The 21,223-nt window shown below is 37.1% G+C and overlaps 1 protein-coding gene across 1 annotated transcript in view; it reads left to right on the forward strand.

The window, feature by feature from the left end:
- The window catches only part of RANBP17 (RAN binding protein 17), a gene marked incomplete at both ends in the record, with an annotated part of 129,505 nt that overhangs the window by 67,843 nt on the left and 40,439 nt on the right, over positions 1-21,223 (forward strand). Inside the window, 2 exons of the mRNA XM_010284211.1 lie at positions 8,942-9,015; positions 17,523-17,603. Coding sequence (XP_010282513.1) covers positions 8,942-9,015; positions 17,523-17,603 — 155 coding nt within the window. The remainder of the gene's footprint in view (positions 1-8,941; positions 9,016-17,522; positions 17,604-21,223) is intronic.

The following is a 21,223-nucleotide window of genomic DNA, read 5'->3' on the forward strand; positions in this document are numbered from 1 at the left end:
GAGTAGAAAAGTGTCTGAAAACTATTTCCCATCTCATTTTGCATCGAGCAATGCTCAGTCAGACTGAAAGATCTGCCCCACAGCATCTCCGTTCAGCATGATTGATAGTCATGGTGGTGGTGTGCTTGGTGAGGAATTCAGAATCATGCAGCGCCTTTACTAACACGTCGTGGGTTGCTACCTTAAAATTGAATAGCAGTGGTTTAAATGTTTTTCATTATTAGTAGGGAGTTAAGGTTTGTTTCTATGTTCAAGTAAAGAACTGCCATTTTGAAACTATAGCAGTGAGAAAAAGTTGTGTGAGCAAAGCAAAACCAAAGCCACAGATGCTGTAAAAATAACTGCGAGTGGAAGAATTAATATTAGAACCACGCATCTCAAATTTAGAGGCGTGATGATATAGAGACAATGCAAAAGAATGTAATGCTTAGTTTAATGATTTATGAGACAATCAAATTGTAAGGAACAAATGTATGAAAATAGTTTAGCCCATCACCCTAAAAATAATGCAGTACAAAAGTAAAAGGCAATGAACCTCAGCATTCTGTGCAGATTAGCTATGATTGCTAGGCCAGCCCTGAAGAGAAAATATTTTAAGAGCTCTGCTCTGTCCTGCTTTCAGTGAGTTTAATAGATACGTATAGATATAAAGCATTTCTTGAAGAGAGATATGTGATGAAATAAGACTGCAGGGTGTTTTTGTTTTAGATCTGTTTTAACCAAAAAATGTTTTCCTAAAGCTCTGATATTTAGTTTAATTAAGAATACAAATCCTGGATTTCATGGTATGTGATGGAGAAATATTGTTTTGTATTACAGTAATATGTTGCAATTATTGTTAAAAACCCTATGTAATTTTTAGATTCGGGGTAAATCATTGTTATCATACAATAATTGAAAAATTGGTGATCGGTTTTTTCTGAAGGTAGCTTGAAGGGCATACTTAAAAATGTGTTTTATTTTAAAAAATACATTGCACCTGAACTGCTGAAGCCAGTTTTTTGTTACTTTTTATGTTTGGTTTATGTAATTCTATAGAAAAGCCTTAAAAAGTTACCCTGTGTTTAATCTCACATGTAGCCCGTGTTTCATACTCGGGTGTTTTAATAAAGGGTCAGATTTTATTTATGTAATTAAATAGAACATAAATATAGACATTTCACACGATGTACCATGTAAATGTAAGCCTTTGTAGTTACAAGTTTTTGTAGCTGGAGAATTGTTTTAAAAGGCATGTAATTTATTAGCTATCAGTAGCTGCTTTATTGCCTTGCCGCGCTGCAGTAATAAATAAAAGAAAGTGAGCTGATTTTACAAATGGCACACAAGGTGCACATTTTGTGAAAAAAGTCTTTTTTTAAAGAATTGGCATTAAATCCTTTTTTTGTGATGACAAAGAGGCTAAGAGTGCAAACTGTATTTTCTGTTTATCGAAAACAGAGTCTCTTTTTCTCGAGGGCATTTTTTCCTATGATCATCAAGGGATTTCAAAAGCAATAAAGTGTGGAATCATTGTTCGACTTGAACAGTATTAAAACTTAGGTTTTAATTTCAGTGAAGTAATAAGATTTGAACCTGTCTCACATTACAGCACTGTAAGGCATTTAGCAATTGTATTTTAAAGGAGGTTTTTAAAATGCAGCTCACTTGTAAGCTAACTGTCTGTCTAGTAATTAATAGTTTCTCTTCAGCAGAGGCTGTTGTGAATCGTACTAAGAAATCTCAGTTTTGTTAATAACAAATTATGATAATTGTAAGGATGTTAGTTCCTAATTAGTTTAAACCTACAATCTTTTTTTGACCCTTTCTGAGATTGATTTTCAAATGAAGACAAAAAAGTAGAGGCTGAGGGTTTCAACATTATTTTCACCTTAGAATTAAAAAGAAATGAGGCACGTTTATCTCTAAATTTCAGGAAACTTTATTCCTTGGCTAAGTGCGTGCGTCAGCTTCCTGCTAAGAACTGGTGGAGTGTCTAATCTGTAAACATCATTCCTATCATTAGTGCAATTTCTTTTTCAAAATTGTATGTTGAAGGTAATCGTGCAGAGCGCTTCTCGTTTCTGTACTGATGCGCGTGGTACTGGAACTTACCGTGCACGTTTTTGCACAGATATTCTGAAGGTTCAAAACGTAAAGGTTTCTCGGGGTTGGTTGATAAAGTGTTGGCTGGTGAGAGAATAGCACTCACTGTACCTTGTAGCTGGAAATGAGCATGTATGATTTTGGAGGAGGGCAGGTTTATACACAGGTGCATGTTCAAAACAGCCGTCAGTGTTCAGCTCTGGAGCGGTGAGCTATGACCTTCCGTGATGATTTTGAACGGTAACTGCCTCCATTAGCCATAAGGTTTGTTTCTTTATTTTAGTAGATGGCCTAGACTGTAAATATTAGAGGATCTAAAATAAATCAACATATTATCCTAAGGATACAAAACGTAAGAGCTATTTGTGGTTAGGAACCTTTGACAGATAGTTTGGATGAGGCAGATGATTGCCCGCCTCTCGTATCTGGCTTCCATTGCTGTGCCTGCAGGCAGTTTAGTGTTATAGTTGTATATTGATGTCAGGGTTACTACTGAGTGGCTAGCAATGACAGATGTCTATAATTACAGGCAATGCTTCCAGTATTTCAGAAGAGCCAGCCTATGTTGAACAATTATCTTATTTCTGGCTTGCCAAAGAGGGTTGTTCAAATTGCTGGTATTAGCTGTGGTGGCTGTAACACCTCTCCTTATGCCGTGGGATAAATGTGCAAAAGCACTCTCATGTACAACCCCAGCGCAAAACCTTTTTAAAATAGCTGATACCGCTAAATTTTGTGTGCTTAAGGCTTGATCCTGAGAGATGTGGAACACCTGCAGCTATGTTAGTCAGTAAAATGAAATATTTTCTGATGCAGAAATTTTAGAACTATAGTAAGTAGCTACGATTTTGATTACTTGTTTTTAAGTGCCAAACTAGTGTTGATGCTTTAGCATTGAGGTTAATTGCACGTAAGCACACTGAGTGGGCCACTCGTTTAGATACAATTACGCAACTGAATAAAATTAAGCTGGACACTTCTAATAGTTACAGGGGCAAGTGAGAGCGTCGATTACTGCTACTGAAGTACCTGTAATACTTCATCTCTTGGAGTTTTCGGACTCACACAGGTCTGCTCTTGTAATCTGTACAGTATTAGTTCATCTCAATTGTCAGAGGATTTTAAGGCAGCATTTTGGCTTCTTGTTAAGCAAATACCTGACTGCATATGTGGCTTGAATCTCTACAGTGCAGTGTGGAGCTCTGATGGAAAGTACAGCCCAGAACTGTGCTTCGAAAACTAAAAATCTTCCAGATGATGTTCAAAGAGTAATAGCTGTTAGTCGTATTTCTCGGTTTTCACTATAATATTTGTACTTCAAGCCCTGGAAGGGAACAAAAGAGACAGTGAAATTAAAAATCTCTAACAGTGCTTTACAAAAATGAAAGTCTAAACAAGACTTTTAAAGCTAAGCACCTTTTTAACAATTGGCTAACTGAAGACATATCAGAAAAAAAACAATTTTTTTTTCCTTCTCATGCTGCATCAGTAATAACAGCAGTTAGTTCATAATAGGTCTCCCATAGTAAGAATTGTAAATTACCAGAATTGTAAATCTTTCTTTCAAGATTTTCAGAAAACAGGAATTAAGAAAGGAAGCAGTAAGTAAAGAGGCTTATTGCTGGCGTCGCATGGGCACTCTGTGGAGCAAGAGGCGGGGAGTTAACCACTCCTGCAGCCCAGACTCCCGTGAATTCTCTTGTTCCGTTGAGCTAATGGGGAAGGGGCTGGGGAAGAGGTCTGGAAACAGCCTTTGCGGGAGCAGTTAATACCTCTTACTACCTGAACTTGTGATGACAGAGAATTTCAGCAGACTAGGGAGGAAATAACATCCATAACAATGACTCTGAGCCACACAGATTTACCCTTTCTCCTACAACGTTACACTTTGTTGTAGTAACAATACCCTAATTTTTAATGTTATTTTATAGTCGGTCTCTTTCAATTGCGGCTAACTTTATGCAGGATATTAATTAGGCTAGGTTTATAGGTAAGACGGGAGATTGTATATCATTTATATAATCGATGTAATTCCTCTGGTTGCTTACAAACACATGTAGCAGTGAATCGGAGAGTAGCCTACTTTTCATGTAGCACAAAGCCCAACCTTCCCTTCAGAGATCCTGTCTGAAACTGAGGCAATTTCTTATGACCGGTTTTGCAATTTTATTTCATTTAGGGAGCTAACTATAAAACAATAGATTAGCCCATTCTCTTGCTTTACACTCTGAGTTAAGGGTGTTTTGAGATCTTACCTTTTTAAGACAGCTGGTAAAGAATGGAGGTTTTCTGAGTGACCAAGGTTTTCCTCTGCTGTGGAGAGGATAGAAAAGTCAAGGCTTTTTAAGCCCTTCGTTTGGTCAGGAGGTAAAGATGAATGATCTGGCAGCCTGATACACTAATTGGGGGATTCAGTTCAGATTTTCAGAAGTTGTTTGTGGGATTTGGAAGCTAGATTACTGCTGCAATGTAATGGAGCTTTTAAGTGCTGAAAATTCAAAATACCTTATTTTGATTTTAAAAAGCGATGGAAATTACTAAATGCGTCGTGGCACTTGACACCGAGTAAGAAACTCGTGATGAGGTGTGGAGTTTCAGTGGATGATGCACAGGGGTATGTGAGGTGGGATGGCAGCTTCGAAAATTTGCTGTAGTAGCCCCTGCATTGCATGAATTCCCTGACAGAGCGTGGGGAAGGAGTTGCTCTCCTCGGCCGGCCACGTGCGCTCCAGCCCACCGCTCCAGGCTGGGGTGCAGCGGCTGTCCCCACGCAGCTGCTGTCAGGTTGGGGTAGATATGGTTAAGGTCTGGTTTTGCCCTCAGTGTTCATGACAAAATACTTTAATGTTGCAGTGATAGTTCTCTGCAGCAAGGCCTGGAGAGCTTCAAGGAAGTTATAATATCTTAAGCATTTACACTGTGCCTACGGGTAATAACTTTACTGTAATTTTCTGAAGATTCATTATCCAAAAATCTTAATTCATTATAATAGCCCTTATGAAACATATAGAAACCAACATTTTCTTGTGTTTTCTTATTTGCACAGTGTGAGAGATTCATTGCTCTGTTTTAATTTGTTTCATGGGGTGCGTTTGAGTACATTCCATACAGTGCCGTTATTGAATTTCTGTGACTGTCATTATATAGCCATACAACCTTTAGGAACTCATATTCTGAGCTTCCCAGTTCTGTAATCTGCTTCACATTTAAGAATTGACATAATTAGCTTCTTCAGAGTTATGATAGTACCAAAAAGATAAAAGCTCAAAAGACAAAGCAAAGTCAAACATATCTAGGGCCAAAGAGTAGAGAAGTCGGGGAAATGAAGTTTTAGTGTGATTACTGTATTATTTCTCTGTTTTCCTGGATTATATTTACATGCAAGTGCTTTGCTTTATAAAACACTGCTTCCACAATTTTATTTTCTCGTCCTTTTGAAACGCAGCAGGAACAGTTCAAGTAGTTGGGAAGTATACAGTCACGTAATCTGAACTACTGATAAATATGCTAGATCATAAAAATTCGCTGGCACCAGAGCTTCTGAACCTTCCATCTTCCTAAAATGTCCTGATTCTACCGAGGTGCTTTTAAAGGTACCGACAGGACAAAATAGAAGAATCTCTGGATCCTTTGCCTTTGCACTTGCTTTTAATACGTTTGAAATTGTTATCGATTACTATTGAAAGTGTTTTGTTGGTCTCCTCTTTCTCTTCACTGGCATGCCCACTGCTGTCACCTTTTACATACAGCAGTGCCACTTGGGGATCGGTTGCAATGGTGCTGTCAGCCCGAGCTTGCTTTAAGGACCTTGAGTATAGAATCACAGAACCATTAAGGTTGGCAAAGACCTTTAAGATCATCGAGTCCAACCGTCGAGCCGACACCACGTGAATTTCATTGAACATTGTAGCCTAATGTTATCGCTTCTGTGGATTTTTTGCTGATGTTCGTATCTGTTGTGAGAATGGGATGGTGACAATGGGGTGTTTTACTGTTAAGAAACTTACATTTTTGGCAACAGCGTGGTGTGATCACGTAGCGCTGTGTGTTAATGCAGGATTTGTATTGCAAGTTATAAATCCTGCCATTGTAAGGATTTGGGAATGATTGTGGAAAGGCTTTACAGAAGTCTTAAACTTTCCTACTGGAAGTTAATCATCCTGCTCTTTACTTGAAGTATCTGGAGGGAACTGAAAGCATAAGCCTTGTTCTTTTTTCCTGCTGGAAGAAGGAAGGGGAAGGCTTGAAAGGGAGGAAGCCCAAGGGGTGTGTGGTGTAAGGTCCCGCAGGCCCCCCGCAAGGGAGGGATAGGAACCAAGCTGAAGGTGAGATCACTTCCACGTGCTATTCCACATCCTTTCTTGACCCCTTTCAACAGTATTTTTCGCCGCCTTTTGAATGTGTAGCACGGTCTTTGTTGTTGAAATGTGTTTTATTATTATACATCAAAAATGCTTTGTCATTAATTTTTTATAGTGCTTAAAAGTCTAAGGGCGTTTCATTGTTGTGGTTGGGGGTTGTTTGCTTTTCTATTTTTACATGCGAAGAGTGTGTGCTGGTTTGGAAAATTATTTTGAAGAAGGTGTTTAAAATATCACATTTATTTTAGCTTCCAATTTGTCACGTTACGGAACGGGTAGTAGTTTTTATTACAAGCACTGTATTCATGCTGACTTGAAATGACCCTGTCACATGTGAAAACAAATCAGATTGTTGCTGTTAATGAGCTTTTCAATTTACTATTCAGTGGATCAGATAAGTGGATTTAAGAGGTAATGATCCTGCTTAGCACTCAAGCTTGGCTGTCAGATCCTAGTAGTTGTGGGAAATCCCCAGGGACAAAAGCGTTGACACAGTTCTTGATGGGATAATGGGAATCAAAGCTAATGGATGATAAAAGGAGTAGTAAGAGTTACAACGATAATTGTGGATTAAAGCACTGCTCTTTGTCAACACTGACTGCTGTTTTAGTATTTTATTTGTTAAACTCGGATGTGGGGAGAGCCTAGTTTGACAGCCCAGCACAAGGCTGCTGCATGTGCTCGCTCACATTCCCGTTCTCCCACTGGTTTCCCGTGGCAGAAAGGGAAGCTCTTAAACATAAACCTGTGTTTGCTGATACGTTTACATTCCTTGCCGTCTCTTTTTGTCTTTTCCTCCTGTCAAATTCGTACTTTTTGCTAAAATTGCAGCTGCTATAGCATTTCATCAGTGCACTATTTAGAGAGATGATTTTTTTTTAAAAAATAGAATATGTGGGATTTATATTTGAATGTATTATTGTCGCTATATTTAATTACTGTAAATGGTAACTTCACATTTACAGTGTGAACGTATTATTTTGCAAACGTTTGAAGGATTGTATTGATTACAAATTTTTAATATTTTGAGTGTCCTTTCACTACTGATTTTGTCACAATAAATTGCGTTCATACAATTATAAAAGGATAAGTTAGCTTGCAAGTTATTATTGGTCTTGGTGCAATTTCTGGCTAGAGCTGCAAGTTTATTTACTCATGCCTTCATTATGCTCCGATTTAAAACTAAAGTCTTTGGGACATGACAATACAATTTTATTGTATTATTATCATTTTCTTCATCGTCTTCCTCAGAGGTAGAATACTGCTGGTTTGGGTTTTAAGCACAGTCATGGGATTACAGCAGTAGCAGAAAGGAAGTTGGTACAAGCAAGTTTAGGTCCAGTAACAGAAGGTCTGAGTTAGCGAAAGTTCATTGGTATTTGTGTGGAATATGTAATGTCAGCAAACAAAGTTGACAGCTAGATGGCACCAGGCTTTCACCGCTGGGTGACTGGGGCTGCGTGTGCTGTGCTGCTGCTCTGTCTCAGACCTTAGCGCTACTCGACTTGATCACATCGTACGGAAGAATTACATATAACCCATAGTATTTGTTTTAGTGTCACTAAAGGTTAAAATGACTGAAAATGGAATGTACTGACGTAGATCTGCATTTAGTCCAGTTGTAAGCAAATAGCAGAGTTGCTTGATCTCAGGGTAATATGAGTTGGCAGAGGATTGTAAAGAAATTTCGCAGTACGTGTCTCCTTTCTCTTTGTGAAGTTGATTTAACCCAACTAAATGTTTTTATCCGAACTGAATGTTAGGCTACTAAACCTACCAGAAAATTTGATGAAGATGACACAGTAAGGAAAAAAATATACTTGATGTGTCCTGTGCGTTTGTTTCTGCATCTGAACAGCAGTTTGATCTGATAGGTGGGGTGCTGGGAAAACTTGGCCGGTAATATATGTCTTGGATCTGAAATAAAGGAGAAAAGCGTACAACTGGAAGTTACTTGGCTGCCAAAGCCTTTGTTCTCCCTTGGAGAACACAAAACTGAATCTCTGAAGAGTACCTAATTTACCAGGTTTTATGACTGGCAGTGCAAGAATTTGCAAATGCACGCTAAAGGACAGTGTTGAATCACATCCCACTGAGGACAGAGACCAACAGAAGAATGTTTTCTCCATCCCTTTGCAATTTTTTGTAGTAAAACCAGGTTTTTTGAATAGACATTGTATTGTTCTGTGAACAACAAAGTGAGTTTAACGTGGAAAATTTATGTTTTCTGTGTGGGAAGAAATGTATGCAAGGGCAAGTAAAAGCCTATCGGTCCCAAATTCACAAAACTCCATCAGAGAGTGCATAAGCCACCTCTTACAAATGCTTCAGCTAGGCTGGATGGACAGGCATTTGTGCCTGTACTATTCTCATGCAAAATCAATGCCTGTACTTTTCTCATGCAAAAACAAAATAAGGAAGGTTTTAAACTACATTAAAATGTCAGTACTTGTAAATGTCTATAATATGCATACTGTTGAAATGTTTATTTCCAGGTGTATGCCCGAATGTCAGAAGTCTTAGGAATAACAGATGACAACCATGTTCTGGAAACATTTATGACAAAAATGTGAGTTTGTGCTGGGGTTCCAGTCTGTATGTATTTTGTTTTGTCTTTAATGTTTGCATAAAATCCAAGTTTTATTTTGTCGATAAGTTTTCTCTTTGCTAGAAAAATGTCTTCTGTAAATTTTAAATATATGAAATAAGTTTCAGTTTCAGAACCAGTTTCAGAAGCACCCATATCTTATTTTCTGAAGATACTGCAGGCCCCCAAGTAAACACTTGCAGCCAGACATGTCATCCATAGTGCCTGCATCACCTCTGGAAATGGCTTACGGAAGAATAGAGCTGAGATTTCGTAGACTCTTGTTCAGTGACAGCCTGGCATAAGCGGTCCCCGCCTTTCCCCGCTTCTCATTCCTGGCACCCGCAGATGTCTGTGGGATTGCCTGTAAAGCTTCATGGTAATTTACAGTGGGAACTGACCAAGTTAAACTAATCTTCCTTTGTTTTGGGGAGGCTCTGTGGGATTGCTTTTTGGCAAGATCTGGCAAAACTTGGCAAAATTTGCTCTCTTAAAAATGAAGATGCACAGCGGAGGATTTTAAGGCCTCATGCTGAAGGAGGCAAGGGGCGTTATTATCAGCTGTCTTCTCATCGCTGGCATTTGGGAGAATAAGATGGTGTGTTATTCTGGCAGATAAGCATTGCAATGCTTTCTCTTAAGAATAATCCTAGAAAATTACTTTGGAGAAGCTATCTTTTTCTCGTGCTTCTGCTGCAGCCACTTTCCTTGGGTGCCAGCAAAACTAGCAACATTTTGTCTTATTGCTTATGTCCTTCATGAGATTTGATTGTTTCTCCTGACTGAAAAAGAGTTTCATCTAAAATCAGTTTTGCTCTTTGAAGTAAAACAAGATGGTCCCTCTGAAAAACATGAATATCCACTAAAAAAAAGATCTGGGAGTCCCCAGGAGACAATGAGTTCTGTGTATGAAGAAAGAGAAACTAGTACCTTACCTCTTTATTCTACGGTAAGGCAGATGCTGCATCTTGGCATTTACTTCATGTCTTCTAAATCTGACTTAGAAGACCTTTAAATACTTTCAGTAGGCTTCGACCTACTAGAGAAACATCTCTACTGATGTTGCCAGGTTAGCCGTGACCCGTTCAGGCAGTATTAAACATGGCTTGCCTTTTGCTACCATGACTACCAACCTTGAGAAATAGTAGCAATTAAGACAAGGTCATTTTCTAATATGACTTAACTTTTCTGTGGAAAACAAGGCATAAATGCTTTGCTTCCTCGAAACCAGAAGCTGGGTGTTATATCTTGCCTTAGGATAACAATAGTACCCATCAAACTTTTGATATTTATCTGAGGTATGAAGACAGGTAAATGGAGGGTGATGAATGGAAAAATATTGATGGATACTTATTGTACTGTTTCTGGATGCAGCCCATGTCATGGAACTACATGACTAGGCTTCATTTTGGAAACTTGAACGACTGTGGAAAAAAGAGGGGAGAGAGGAGTGTTGTTTGGAGACCAGACACATCAGTTTACTTCTCTTTTTCTACTTGTTGGCTGCCGTTGAGGGGAAATCTCTGTTGCTTTGCCAATTGAGGAAATAACAGTATATCATTTGACAAGTTGTATGATAAGTACTGCATGTGTTTAGATTGGATAGGACTGTATTTGTACAAGTACTGTAAATGAAGAAAAAAAAAATTAGGGTTCTAATGTTACATGGAAGATTTTAAAAGAAAACTAGGTGCATAAAAAGCAAAAATCAGTGGTGCTCCTAGATTACACACTCTATATTTTAATTTTCTCTTTCCTCATGACTTACTGTATTTTTCTAAAAACATGCAGCATCTTTGTGAATTGTTTATTGATTAGGTTGAAGATCAATTTCATTTTACAGAATGGGTGTTACAGCTTGAAATGGACAATCCAGTCAGTAGCTTTAAGAGTTAGCTGTGAAACCGCTATATAAACACATTCATGTTTGTGTCAATTAAAATAAACTAGCTTCTCCCCAGTGACGGCATGCCAGTTGGAAAATCTGGGTGTGAAACATTAACTTGCTGATATATAATCCAAAAACTAGGGTCTGACGGAGCAATCCAGTCTGGCAGGATTGCTAGTGCTCTGTTACTGAGAATGATCTTAGCACGTTCGTAACAGCAGTGGGCAGGATACATCACTGTGAGACCATTCACCCGTTTCTCTTGTGGATGTAGTCAGTATTTTTAACCAAACTTATTTTAGAAGGCCACTAGTCCACTCTTCTGTCATACCCCACAGATCCGCTTTTTTCTTCAAGTAGGTGAAATTTGGCATATGTTAGTCCTTACATTAGGTTAAAGGGAAATGCTAGGGAGTTTTTAGCATGCACTTTCTTGTTATACTAGTCTCATATAGTAACTGCACAACAACGCTTGAGATGGTATAGTTTCTGTTTTGTTAGTGCTGAGCATTGTGTGAAATAGAGGAGTTCTGCTTGAAAGAACACTGTTGCCTGGCTAATGGCAACCAGTCTTTCAAATGAGAAAGTGTTGGAGAAAGTACCTGACCGTCATCTGCCATTAGCACTGTGGAATGATCAAAAGACAATGTCAGGTTATTTCCTTCCACTTTGCCATTAAAGAATCCAATGAAGGATGCATGCAGGAAGCATTTTATACTTGGTGTGAGGAATAAACATAGCAATTGAATTTATGGTAGTCAAACAAGTTGTAGTCTACAGGACATAATTATTATCTTTCTGTTCTGCTGTTAGACTTAACCTCTTCTTGTGATAACTTACTGGTTGACACAGAGTTTCTAGTTTCTTGAAGTCCGATGTGAGCTCAGTAATGTTTAGATATATAAATGGCATTTTTCTTTGATTTCTTGAGATTTTGAACACATTTTCTATTGAGCTGTCTTTTCCCAATCTCTCTGTTTTCAGTAGTTCGCTTCTATGTATGTAGCTTTAATCTGTTTTTTTGAATTCATTAGTAGCAGCTTTGCAGTGCAGGATTGGTGATCAAACTCAGTGAGTTCTTTTATTAAGAGAAAACAATTTGAAATATTTGTGTCATAGCTACTAGTAGCTGCAGTATCCGCTGTTCAGTTATGGATTAAAGGCTGTATGAAATAGATATTCTTCAAAGTACAGAAAAATTCTGAGATTTGTCAATGTAATAGGTGTCCTTTAGACCTTCTGACTGCAGTTTAAAGTACTGCTGTCACATCAGATCCTAGACCTTTTAGCACCTTTTTATTGGAAGTTAATGAATGTGCCTTTTACTGAACTCCGGTTAAACCACTTCTGAAGGGATGGAGTTTTATGTAGTCAGAATACCCATTAATGGCTGTATTTTCATCACAGTCTTGATCCTTCACTGTATAGGTAGGAGGCAAGGAAATATTTACCCTGGAGTAGTTTTAGTTCCATCTTCTCCTTGAGCCTGTCCTGGGCATTTGGCCGAAAGTGTCTTGTATTTATTTTGGCTGCAAGCACCTTTCCTTTTCTTCACTTATTCTTGGTGAGCCTCTTTTGGTTCCTTTCAATTTTTATCAGATTCGTGTGGAAGTGATTTATCATGAGGTAGATATACAAAATATTTGCCCAAATATTTAGTATTTTGGGTCAGAATAAAAGAACTGAAATGTGAATGAAAGATGCATATCTAAACATTGCTGTTGGATGGTTTTTGCCTTTTTTTTTTTTTTAAATGTTGTAATGATTTCACTATGGTGGATGCTCATATACATACATATAAATAGATTTTCCATACGACAATATTTAATTAATATATAAATATAAAAGTCTGGATCTCTGAATATTTTGCTGAACACTCACACCGATATGACTCCATGAATCATAGCAAACTAAAACTTGGTACATTTATTCATGACAGAATGTGCATTTTTTTGTGACTATTCACCTTTGTCCAGCTCTAATGAAAAGTATATATCCAATCACTGTCATTTTACCACGGAGACCTTTCACTGTAAATGATGATAATCTACAAGAAATAATTAAAACATGACTGTACAGAGCTTTCTTGCCAACAAATTGCTATCTTTGTTATTACTGAAACTTAAGTACCACATAAGGAAGAGATTTTCAAAGTCTTTTGGGGGGATTTGGATGCCCATTTTTCTTGCACTTTAATGGAAATTGGATAGCAGTCACTTTAAGCAACTTTGAAAGTTTGTTTAAATGTATGATTTTTCTTTTTAATCTTTATGATTTTTATAATGCAAGTCTGTTTGTAATATCCTCAACTTGAGACTTAAGACTATTCCTAAATGCACATGGTTCACAAACAAACTGGCTGATTTGCAGCAGTTGCCATCTCTTCTGGCGGGTAGCAACTTATCTTTTGCAACTGCTTCCCTGTCATATTACCAAATGTCCTGTGCATGTGAGGTACAGTAACCGGTGCGTGTGCAGGTAGTACGGCATCCCTGGGATTCCTCAGCTTTATCGTGATAACATACCTGGCCATTGCATCTCAGAGTAGGGGTTCAAGGCCTCCTGGAAAGAGGATGGATGAATGCTTTGGGCACTTACAAATGGCCTGTAAGTAATACTTGAGCACCTTGGCATGCGGTGGTAAGTGGAGAAGATACCCACCACCCGTGCGACCAAATGGATTTTCTCTCTTTGTGCAGCATATACTCAGTCTTCAGCGCTCCCTTTTCTGTGCTGACTGTCCTTTGCTTTTGCTTTCTACCTTGCATCCCTGATTCTGTTTCCTACTCTCAGATTTTCTTTTTTAAATTGCACTGTGTGTTTTTCAGTTCTCTCTTCTAAGCCGAGCATTCCACTCCTATGCTCCAGCGGTATCATTTCCCATCCACTGCTGCCTTAAGAACTGCTAAACCTTGTATGAAGGGTTGCCCTTTGCTGTGCAGAACTTTTAAGAGCAGTGTGATACAGTCCATGTATCGCATGAAGAGGTCTTTCTCCAAATTGTAAACTGAGGACAGAACAGGAAATTAAGGGTAGTAGAATTTTTTTTTTCTTTTTTTTGTGGGGGAGGGAAAGTTATAAAATTGGATTTAAGAGGCTGGAAGTGGGTAATTTTGCCTTGATGCTTTCCCTGGCTAAATATCATAATGACGTGGAACATGCAAAGAATTTTGATTCTTCTGTGGATGATATGGTAACTCTTTTCCCAGAGGACTGTAAATTGGAGTATATAATCATTACTTACCTTCCCCTTCTAGATTTTAGGTTAAAAATACAAAGCCTCTTGAAATAATACTTTTAAGTCACTCTTAAGGGAAGGGATGTTTGGTGTGCTGATAGAACTGCATTAGTAAGCAGTCGTGATGACAGACGAAGTCTCGTAGCAAGCTGGAAGGTTCGGAGATCAGAAAGCGGGGAAGCTTCTTTGCTGCAGCTTTTAGAAGCTAAGGTTTTATTCCTGTCTTCTTTCCAAAGGCAAACTAAAAGCAAGTACTTGAAAGTATACTTGGATTCTTAGTGCTGTTTCATTTAAATTTTTTAAATTCTCATGGCTTTTCAGGAAGGATCTGTGTTACTGTTGCTCTTCTGGTTTTGTGTGTGTGTGTGAATGCGTAATTCAGTTTTTTGATACTGGTACTGTTACCAAAATTGGAAATAATTCTGCCATTTTTTATTTCCACCTTTTTTGTACTTGCCTTTAAAATGTGTTCACTGCTCATCTACCATAGATGTTTTGGTGAATTTGTCATTGACGTAGCTTTTGATGAAGCTCTTACTTTCTGTGACTCATCTAGAACTTTATGATTGGTTCCTTTGACTCTGTTTCATTTAGTTCATATTTTAAATCAATAAGCCACTTGAGAGATAAAGAGGCAAAGACACTAGCCCTTGGATTTAAGTGCTGTCTTGCCATGATTTCTCCGAGAGCTGTAAATTTTTCTCCTTTTTCATTCCTCTGCTTCTCTTCCTTACATAGTAGGAAACTGGTTTTTGTTTTATGACATTCCTCTCCAGATCTTTACAGATTTTCTCAGATACTTATAATGTTTTGTAGGTATTTCTTAAAATACTACATTTTATGTGTCTTTCGTCTTGCCTGATATTGATAACGCAGAAACAGAAATGGGAATTGTTACGATTATAATTGAAATTTTTCAGCCTCTGTTCACTCACGAGTACTTTCTAGCTTTTATATTATTACTCCATCTTTCAGCATCCAAATACAACCATGAACTGAAAGAACAGATGTATACGAAGTTACCCTGAATGTTGGATGAAGAGCCTTTCTTACGTAGTTTTAATTTTCTCTTTAAGCTGTCACTGTGACTTCTTGTTTTTCATTGAATGTCTTACATCTGGCTACTGATGGACAAAGATTTTGCTGTTTTGCAAAATAGCCTTTTTATGATTTCGATATTGATGTCAAATCTGGGTAGTCCAAATTCATTTTTATTGCTTTGTATGGTGTATACTTGTTAAGGATTTAGTGCAACTATAAACATCTCCAGAACTCCCCATAGTAGGGATAAACTGTGAATTATGGACTTGCTCGAATGGGCTATTTCTTTACAGCAATCTGAACCTCTGTAGCTCTTCATAGAGATTTTATAAAGTAAATCAATGTTTGTTTGTAAATCTAAATCGAGGAATACTGCTTTGGTAATTGCATTGTTATTTGCCTTTTCCTGAGCAAATAATACTAAACAGTTAGGTGCTTTAAACTGCATTCTTGAGTTTGTAACTTCCTGAAAAAAAGATTTAGTTTATGTGTTGTAGTACATTCCTTAGCCTGTGAATATGTAAAGGCAATAATCAATGCTGATTTTAAGGCATTTAACATCTTTTCTTCAAGTAAGGTCTGTATTCCCAAAATGGAAATCCTATTGCCTCACGGTATAAATAGCTGGTACTATCATGGTCTTTCATCAGTAGATCTGACAGCTTACAGTCAGAATCATTACGCATATTCTACAGACAAGGAAACTGAGGCATACAAATCTGAATTTAGTTATTCTTCATCACCTGGCCGTTTGAGATACACCCTAGCAATTTGATACCATGATCAGGTATCCCCGGGGCTCCTGAGCCAGGGAGTTGTGCTGCCTTTCCGTTTGAGTGGGCTATGTTTCAAAAGGCTGTGGTGGCCTGATTTTTATTAGTTGTTTCTCCAGATGAATCCAGTATCAGAAACTCTGCTGTGAGTCTCTTACGCAGCATTATCACTCTGTCTGTAGGAGGGGGACATTCAGCTTTCTTTCAGGTTTTTTGAGCAATTAAGGGTGATGGTGGATGTCCCAGAAGAGTAGGGTGCAGTACTTGCCCAAAAGGGAGTGGGGAGGAAGCAACTTGTTACAGGCTGATCAGCCCAACTTGGATTCTTAAAGGAGTACTGGAAAAAGTTACTAGTAGTCAGTGTCTAATTAAATGATAAATGTATTTGGGCTACATTTGGGGTGCTAATTTCTTCTTGGAGTCACTGGCTGAAGTTTACAACAGAAACAGTAGATATCAGACATTCATGCTTCAGTAAGACTGTTGATGCTGGCTTACTTGACATTCCCCTAAGAAAGCGAGGAAATGCCAGAGTACAAGATCCGTGACTCTTAGTGTTGTAACCAGTCCTCATTTGAGAAAAAATATGTTCCTGCAGTTTCCCGGCATCAATGTACCCCTTTCATGTGAAAGCTACTGCCACCTCTTCACCTCCTAACAAATCTAGTAGGTGAACACAACAGATTCCATCCCAAGTCACTTGGGTGTCCTTGCTCTGACCTGCATGCACAGTACAGAAGAAGATGTAGGAGGGTCCTGGCTCTGTGCTCCGTGTCTCACGCTTAACCTATGGAAGGTAGTAGGGCAAGTCATCATTGCCTGGTGTTAGCTGCATGATTGCACTGAAAGGCTGACTGTAAGAGTTTGCTGTCAAAAATGGTAAGTTGTTTTATGTGGGGTTCCCCAAGGATTGCCAATAGGTCTAGTGTTATCCTGTATCATAATTTATGCATTGGTTCATTAATCAGCATATGCTTCCTAAATGCCTATGTCTGAGAGGGGTTGCAATTAGGGAAATGCAGTATCCCCTATGTATCTTGACTTTAGTTAAGTGTTTGAATTGGTACAAGAACTGCAAGGTAGAACTTCACTGGGAGTTGAGTATATCAGTAGCTCTGGCCCTTAGTTTTTCTGTGCCCCGTTTCTCCTATGGAAATTTTCCTAGGGAATTTATAGCAATTTGTTTTTATCTTGTGAAGAACTGGGCGGATAAATACTACAGAAGTTAAGTGGCCAGATACTGTGTTGAGAACCGAGTAGGATAGATATAAGTAGGGCTAACCTTCAGATAATTTGTTTCATTATGACAGATGATGGATCTTTTAAAATGAATGTATTTGTTACAGTATTATAAAAATGTTTGAATCCCTTGACCAGGAAAAAGATGTGGCATGTTTTTATAGCATTTTCTGTCTCATAAATGGAAAATCCTAAGACGTATCACAGAAATACATTCATAGTATAATGTGCTGTACTCTGAGCTTTTGCACTGCACTTCTCAAAAAGAGATTAAATGTGTTATAAAATCTCACTCTTTTGTTTATTCTAGTGTTACAAATCTTAAATACCGGGGAAGATGTGAGCCCGTGATTTCAAGAACTCTTCAGTTTCTAAATGACCTTTCTGTTGGATATCCTTTTTACTGTATATGGCATAGTATATTATTTGAAAATAATAAGGTAAAAAGTAATATGAGACTTTTGTTGTTTTGTATGCCACATTTTTAAACCAACTAGGTTATTAATATTTATTCATTTTGGTTCATCTTTTTCTGTGCATAGTTTTTAAAAGGTATGCTTATTTCTACCTACTTCTTATCAACACAAGAGAAATCATATAACTAGTTGCTTATGCTTATTTATGCCACTCCTCATCCCCCTGAAGTCAGTACCATTGATGAGCTCAACAATGCTGAGAACAGGGTTGTTTCTACTTTGAGGATGAGTCAACTAAGATATGGAGCATGAGTTAGATTTTAAACACAAGCCTCTCCAAGTATTTTATCGTTGCCCGATTTTAAGTTCCTCGCTGTGTCAGTATCATCGTTACTACAGATATAACAGCCATGACTTTGCATGTGGATTATTTTCTGGGTTCAAGTGTTTTTGTGAAATTAGTACCCAAATCACGGATGCTGACTTGCTATCTGTTGCACACCTGCTATATCTTGTTCTAATACTTTCTTACTTATCATCAGTTGGAGAAGAATGTTTGCTCGTTGAATTACCATTCAATCGAGCAAGAAGATTTTAAAAAAAAGTAGTAGCTGTTTTTGATATGACACAATATTTAAAGATTACGACAGATAATAAACCACCAGAGCTCATTAAAATATGCAAAATAGAAATCCTTCACTATTTTAAAAAATAAAACCAACTTTTTGGTGATTTTCTAGAGGGTATTGTTAGACAAGCAGAGGGGAAGGCACCTGAAATATGACACTTGGTATAATTTTATTTCTCTGTAGAACTCTAACAGTGTAAGAAGAATTTTAATATATTTCCTTGGGTTGAGAGATGAATGTGGGTTTCCACATTCCATAATTGAAATGAAAATCATGCAATGTGTCCTTCTGTATGTTTACTTGAAATACCATTAAGCAGCTCATTTTATGTTTTAGATATGCGTGTGTGTTTGTTCTCATGGTATCACAGAAATAGACTTGAAAGTGAAATATTACTAAGGAATTTGACAAAAACAGAAGGGGAGACATTTATTTTGTTAATAAGATTTATGAAGGGACTAATGAGCCCTTTCCTCTTTTATACTATAGGCGTATTGCTTCAGTAGGGTTCAAAACACTTTCAAAATAGCCAAGAAATTTAACATGGTGCACCCAACTTAAAGTGCTTGCCTGTTTATTTATAATGTATGTATACTTCCTGAAATAATCAGCCTTATATTACTGCTAAAGCCAACACTCATCTAACATTTTATATTGTCTTGTGGAGGCTTTCAAAGGCATGTGTTCACATGGTAGCTTTCAAAAATGAGGGTCAGTAACTATTGGTGCAAATAATACTTTTCCAAGGCTGAAATGTCTGGATAGTTATTTCAAATTACTCAAATTATCATTGCAATAAATAAGTTTCTGCTCATGAAATAAATATCATAATATTAGCACCTAGAAAGGATGAAAAAGTAGATATTTAATAACCTAAATTCTCCTGAAGAGTAGAATCGTGATGAAATTGTGGGGTTTTTTCTCTGCAAAAACTTGCGAACTGTTGCAAGAGCAGTTTCAGACCCCTATGAATAGTCAGAATGTAAAGCAGCACTACCTTCATAAATATACATCTTAAACATCAATGTGAAGTTTTTAAAGACTAGTAAAAAGAGAGATTAGCTAAAAACATAAATACCAAAAATTTTTTGAATTACTTTTCAATGGCAATGCTTCAAACAAAAATTCTGAGAACAGTAGCTTTTCTGCTTAGATGGGTGGGGTTGTACAAAGACAGCTTTAATGCTGGTTCACTTCACCATGATGTTGTATTAGTTAAGTTTAAAATTGTGTTCCCTGGCAAACCATAAAAGATTTCAAAAGTATTAGACACCTACTTTTGTGCTGGAATTTAATATGCAACTTTTTATTGGAAAATAATCGTCCTTGTCTGGCAAAATCCACCATGCAATATTTCTGTTAGTAGGCATAATGCAATAAAGACAGGGAGGGCTATTTATCACTACAAATTTTGAGGATTTCAGGATTCTTTTTATTATTTTAATATATTTCTTTGGTATTAAATCAGAAAAATGATAAATTACACCTGTCGAGGCTGTTTTTCCTTTTTCCCAGAAAATGATGTACAACCCAATTTCACTGGTCATTTTGGCTTTTAAAGATATGTATTTTTTTCATATAAAAAACTCTACCAATAGGGTTTTTTTAATAATAATAATACTGAAGTACTTTTTATTTCAAACATATGAAGTAGTTTATAACTACTTCCTGGCATTGCAAACTTTGGCCTTTTCACATTATATTAGGGGTTTTTTTAAAGGCATTAAGTATATATTGCTTTGAAAGAAATAGTGTATTGTTAAGAGGCTGGATCGAGTGGATCAATTTTCAGTATTTGATATAGATGAAATTGTGGCTAGCCTGAAAGGTTAAAATAATAATTTATTTAATTTCAGTACTTTCCTGTACGTCAATCAGCTTCTACACAGTCTTAGAAATTGGTATTTTTCTTTTTTTATGTGTATAATAGACTTTTTCTAAAGGATAAGCTAGAATTAAAAGCAAACCATAATTCCAGCAACTGCACATATAACAGGAGGAAAAAAAAAAGAAGAAAAAACAGAAGACAGGATTAACAACAAAGGCAACAAATGATTTGAGCTGGTGTCATGGTTTACATTCACAATTATTCCAGGTTTGCATATTTTGAAATATATTAGCCCAATCTGATTTCAAAGCTCAGTTATTTGAATTATAAATCATTATGTCCCTCCTAGCTGATCAGTTGTGAAATATCTTTGAATTCATTTACATAATGGAATATGTTACTCATTCCGTCATGTCTTTGAAGCCATAGCGCTTCCTCATGCATGTTTAGATCTTTCTCATAATTAACATTTCCACTGTTTATTTTTGTAGCAAAATAACTACAGTTTCGTTGTTGTTTTGTACAATAACTTAGGCTAAAATATTTATAGTCTCTCAAAAATTCTTTATGCATGTCTTTGTTAGCTTTATGTTATGAAAGGCTCGCTCTTGTGAGGGAGTGGGGAGGGACAACTGTGTAGCTTTGCAATACAAAAACAAATTTTGTAGGCTGACAAAGCAACATCATCTTAAAACTAGATTAGGAGATTTTCCAATAGCAGCTATAAAACTTATTCTTACACTTTTAACTGTTTAAAAAGAATTTAATCCATTTAAAATGAAAAGGGAAATTGTTTATTCCCATAAAAGTAATCGAACTCTTCAATCAATTATGTGCAGGAATGGCAGCATGAAGCAAGCACTCAAGAAGAAAAAAAAAAAGAAAGAAAATAGTAACGATAATCAGTGTTATGGGTAGTGGTTTGTAAAATGTTCTGTGTTTGTACATGACTGTGTGCACTGCTGTACAGTCTAAAGTTATGCAATCATACTGATTATTTCTTAAAGAACTTCATCAATGCCAGGGATCAACAGTGTCCAGTAAACTAATGAGTCCTGGTTTTATAATATTCATTGTTTGTTTGATGCCTTCAATGCTTATGAATGTTTCTGGGGTTTGAATTTTTCTATGGCATTCC

This window comes from Phaethon lepturus, unplaced genomic scaffold (genome assembly GCF_000687285.1).
Source record: "Phaethon lepturus isolate BGI_N335 unplaced genomic scaffold, ASM68728v1 scaffold21143, whole genome shotgun sequence".
In the NCBI taxonomy this organism is placed as follows: Eukaryota; Metazoa; Chordata; class Aves; order Phaethontiformes; family Phaethontidae; genus Phaethon; species Phaethon lepturus.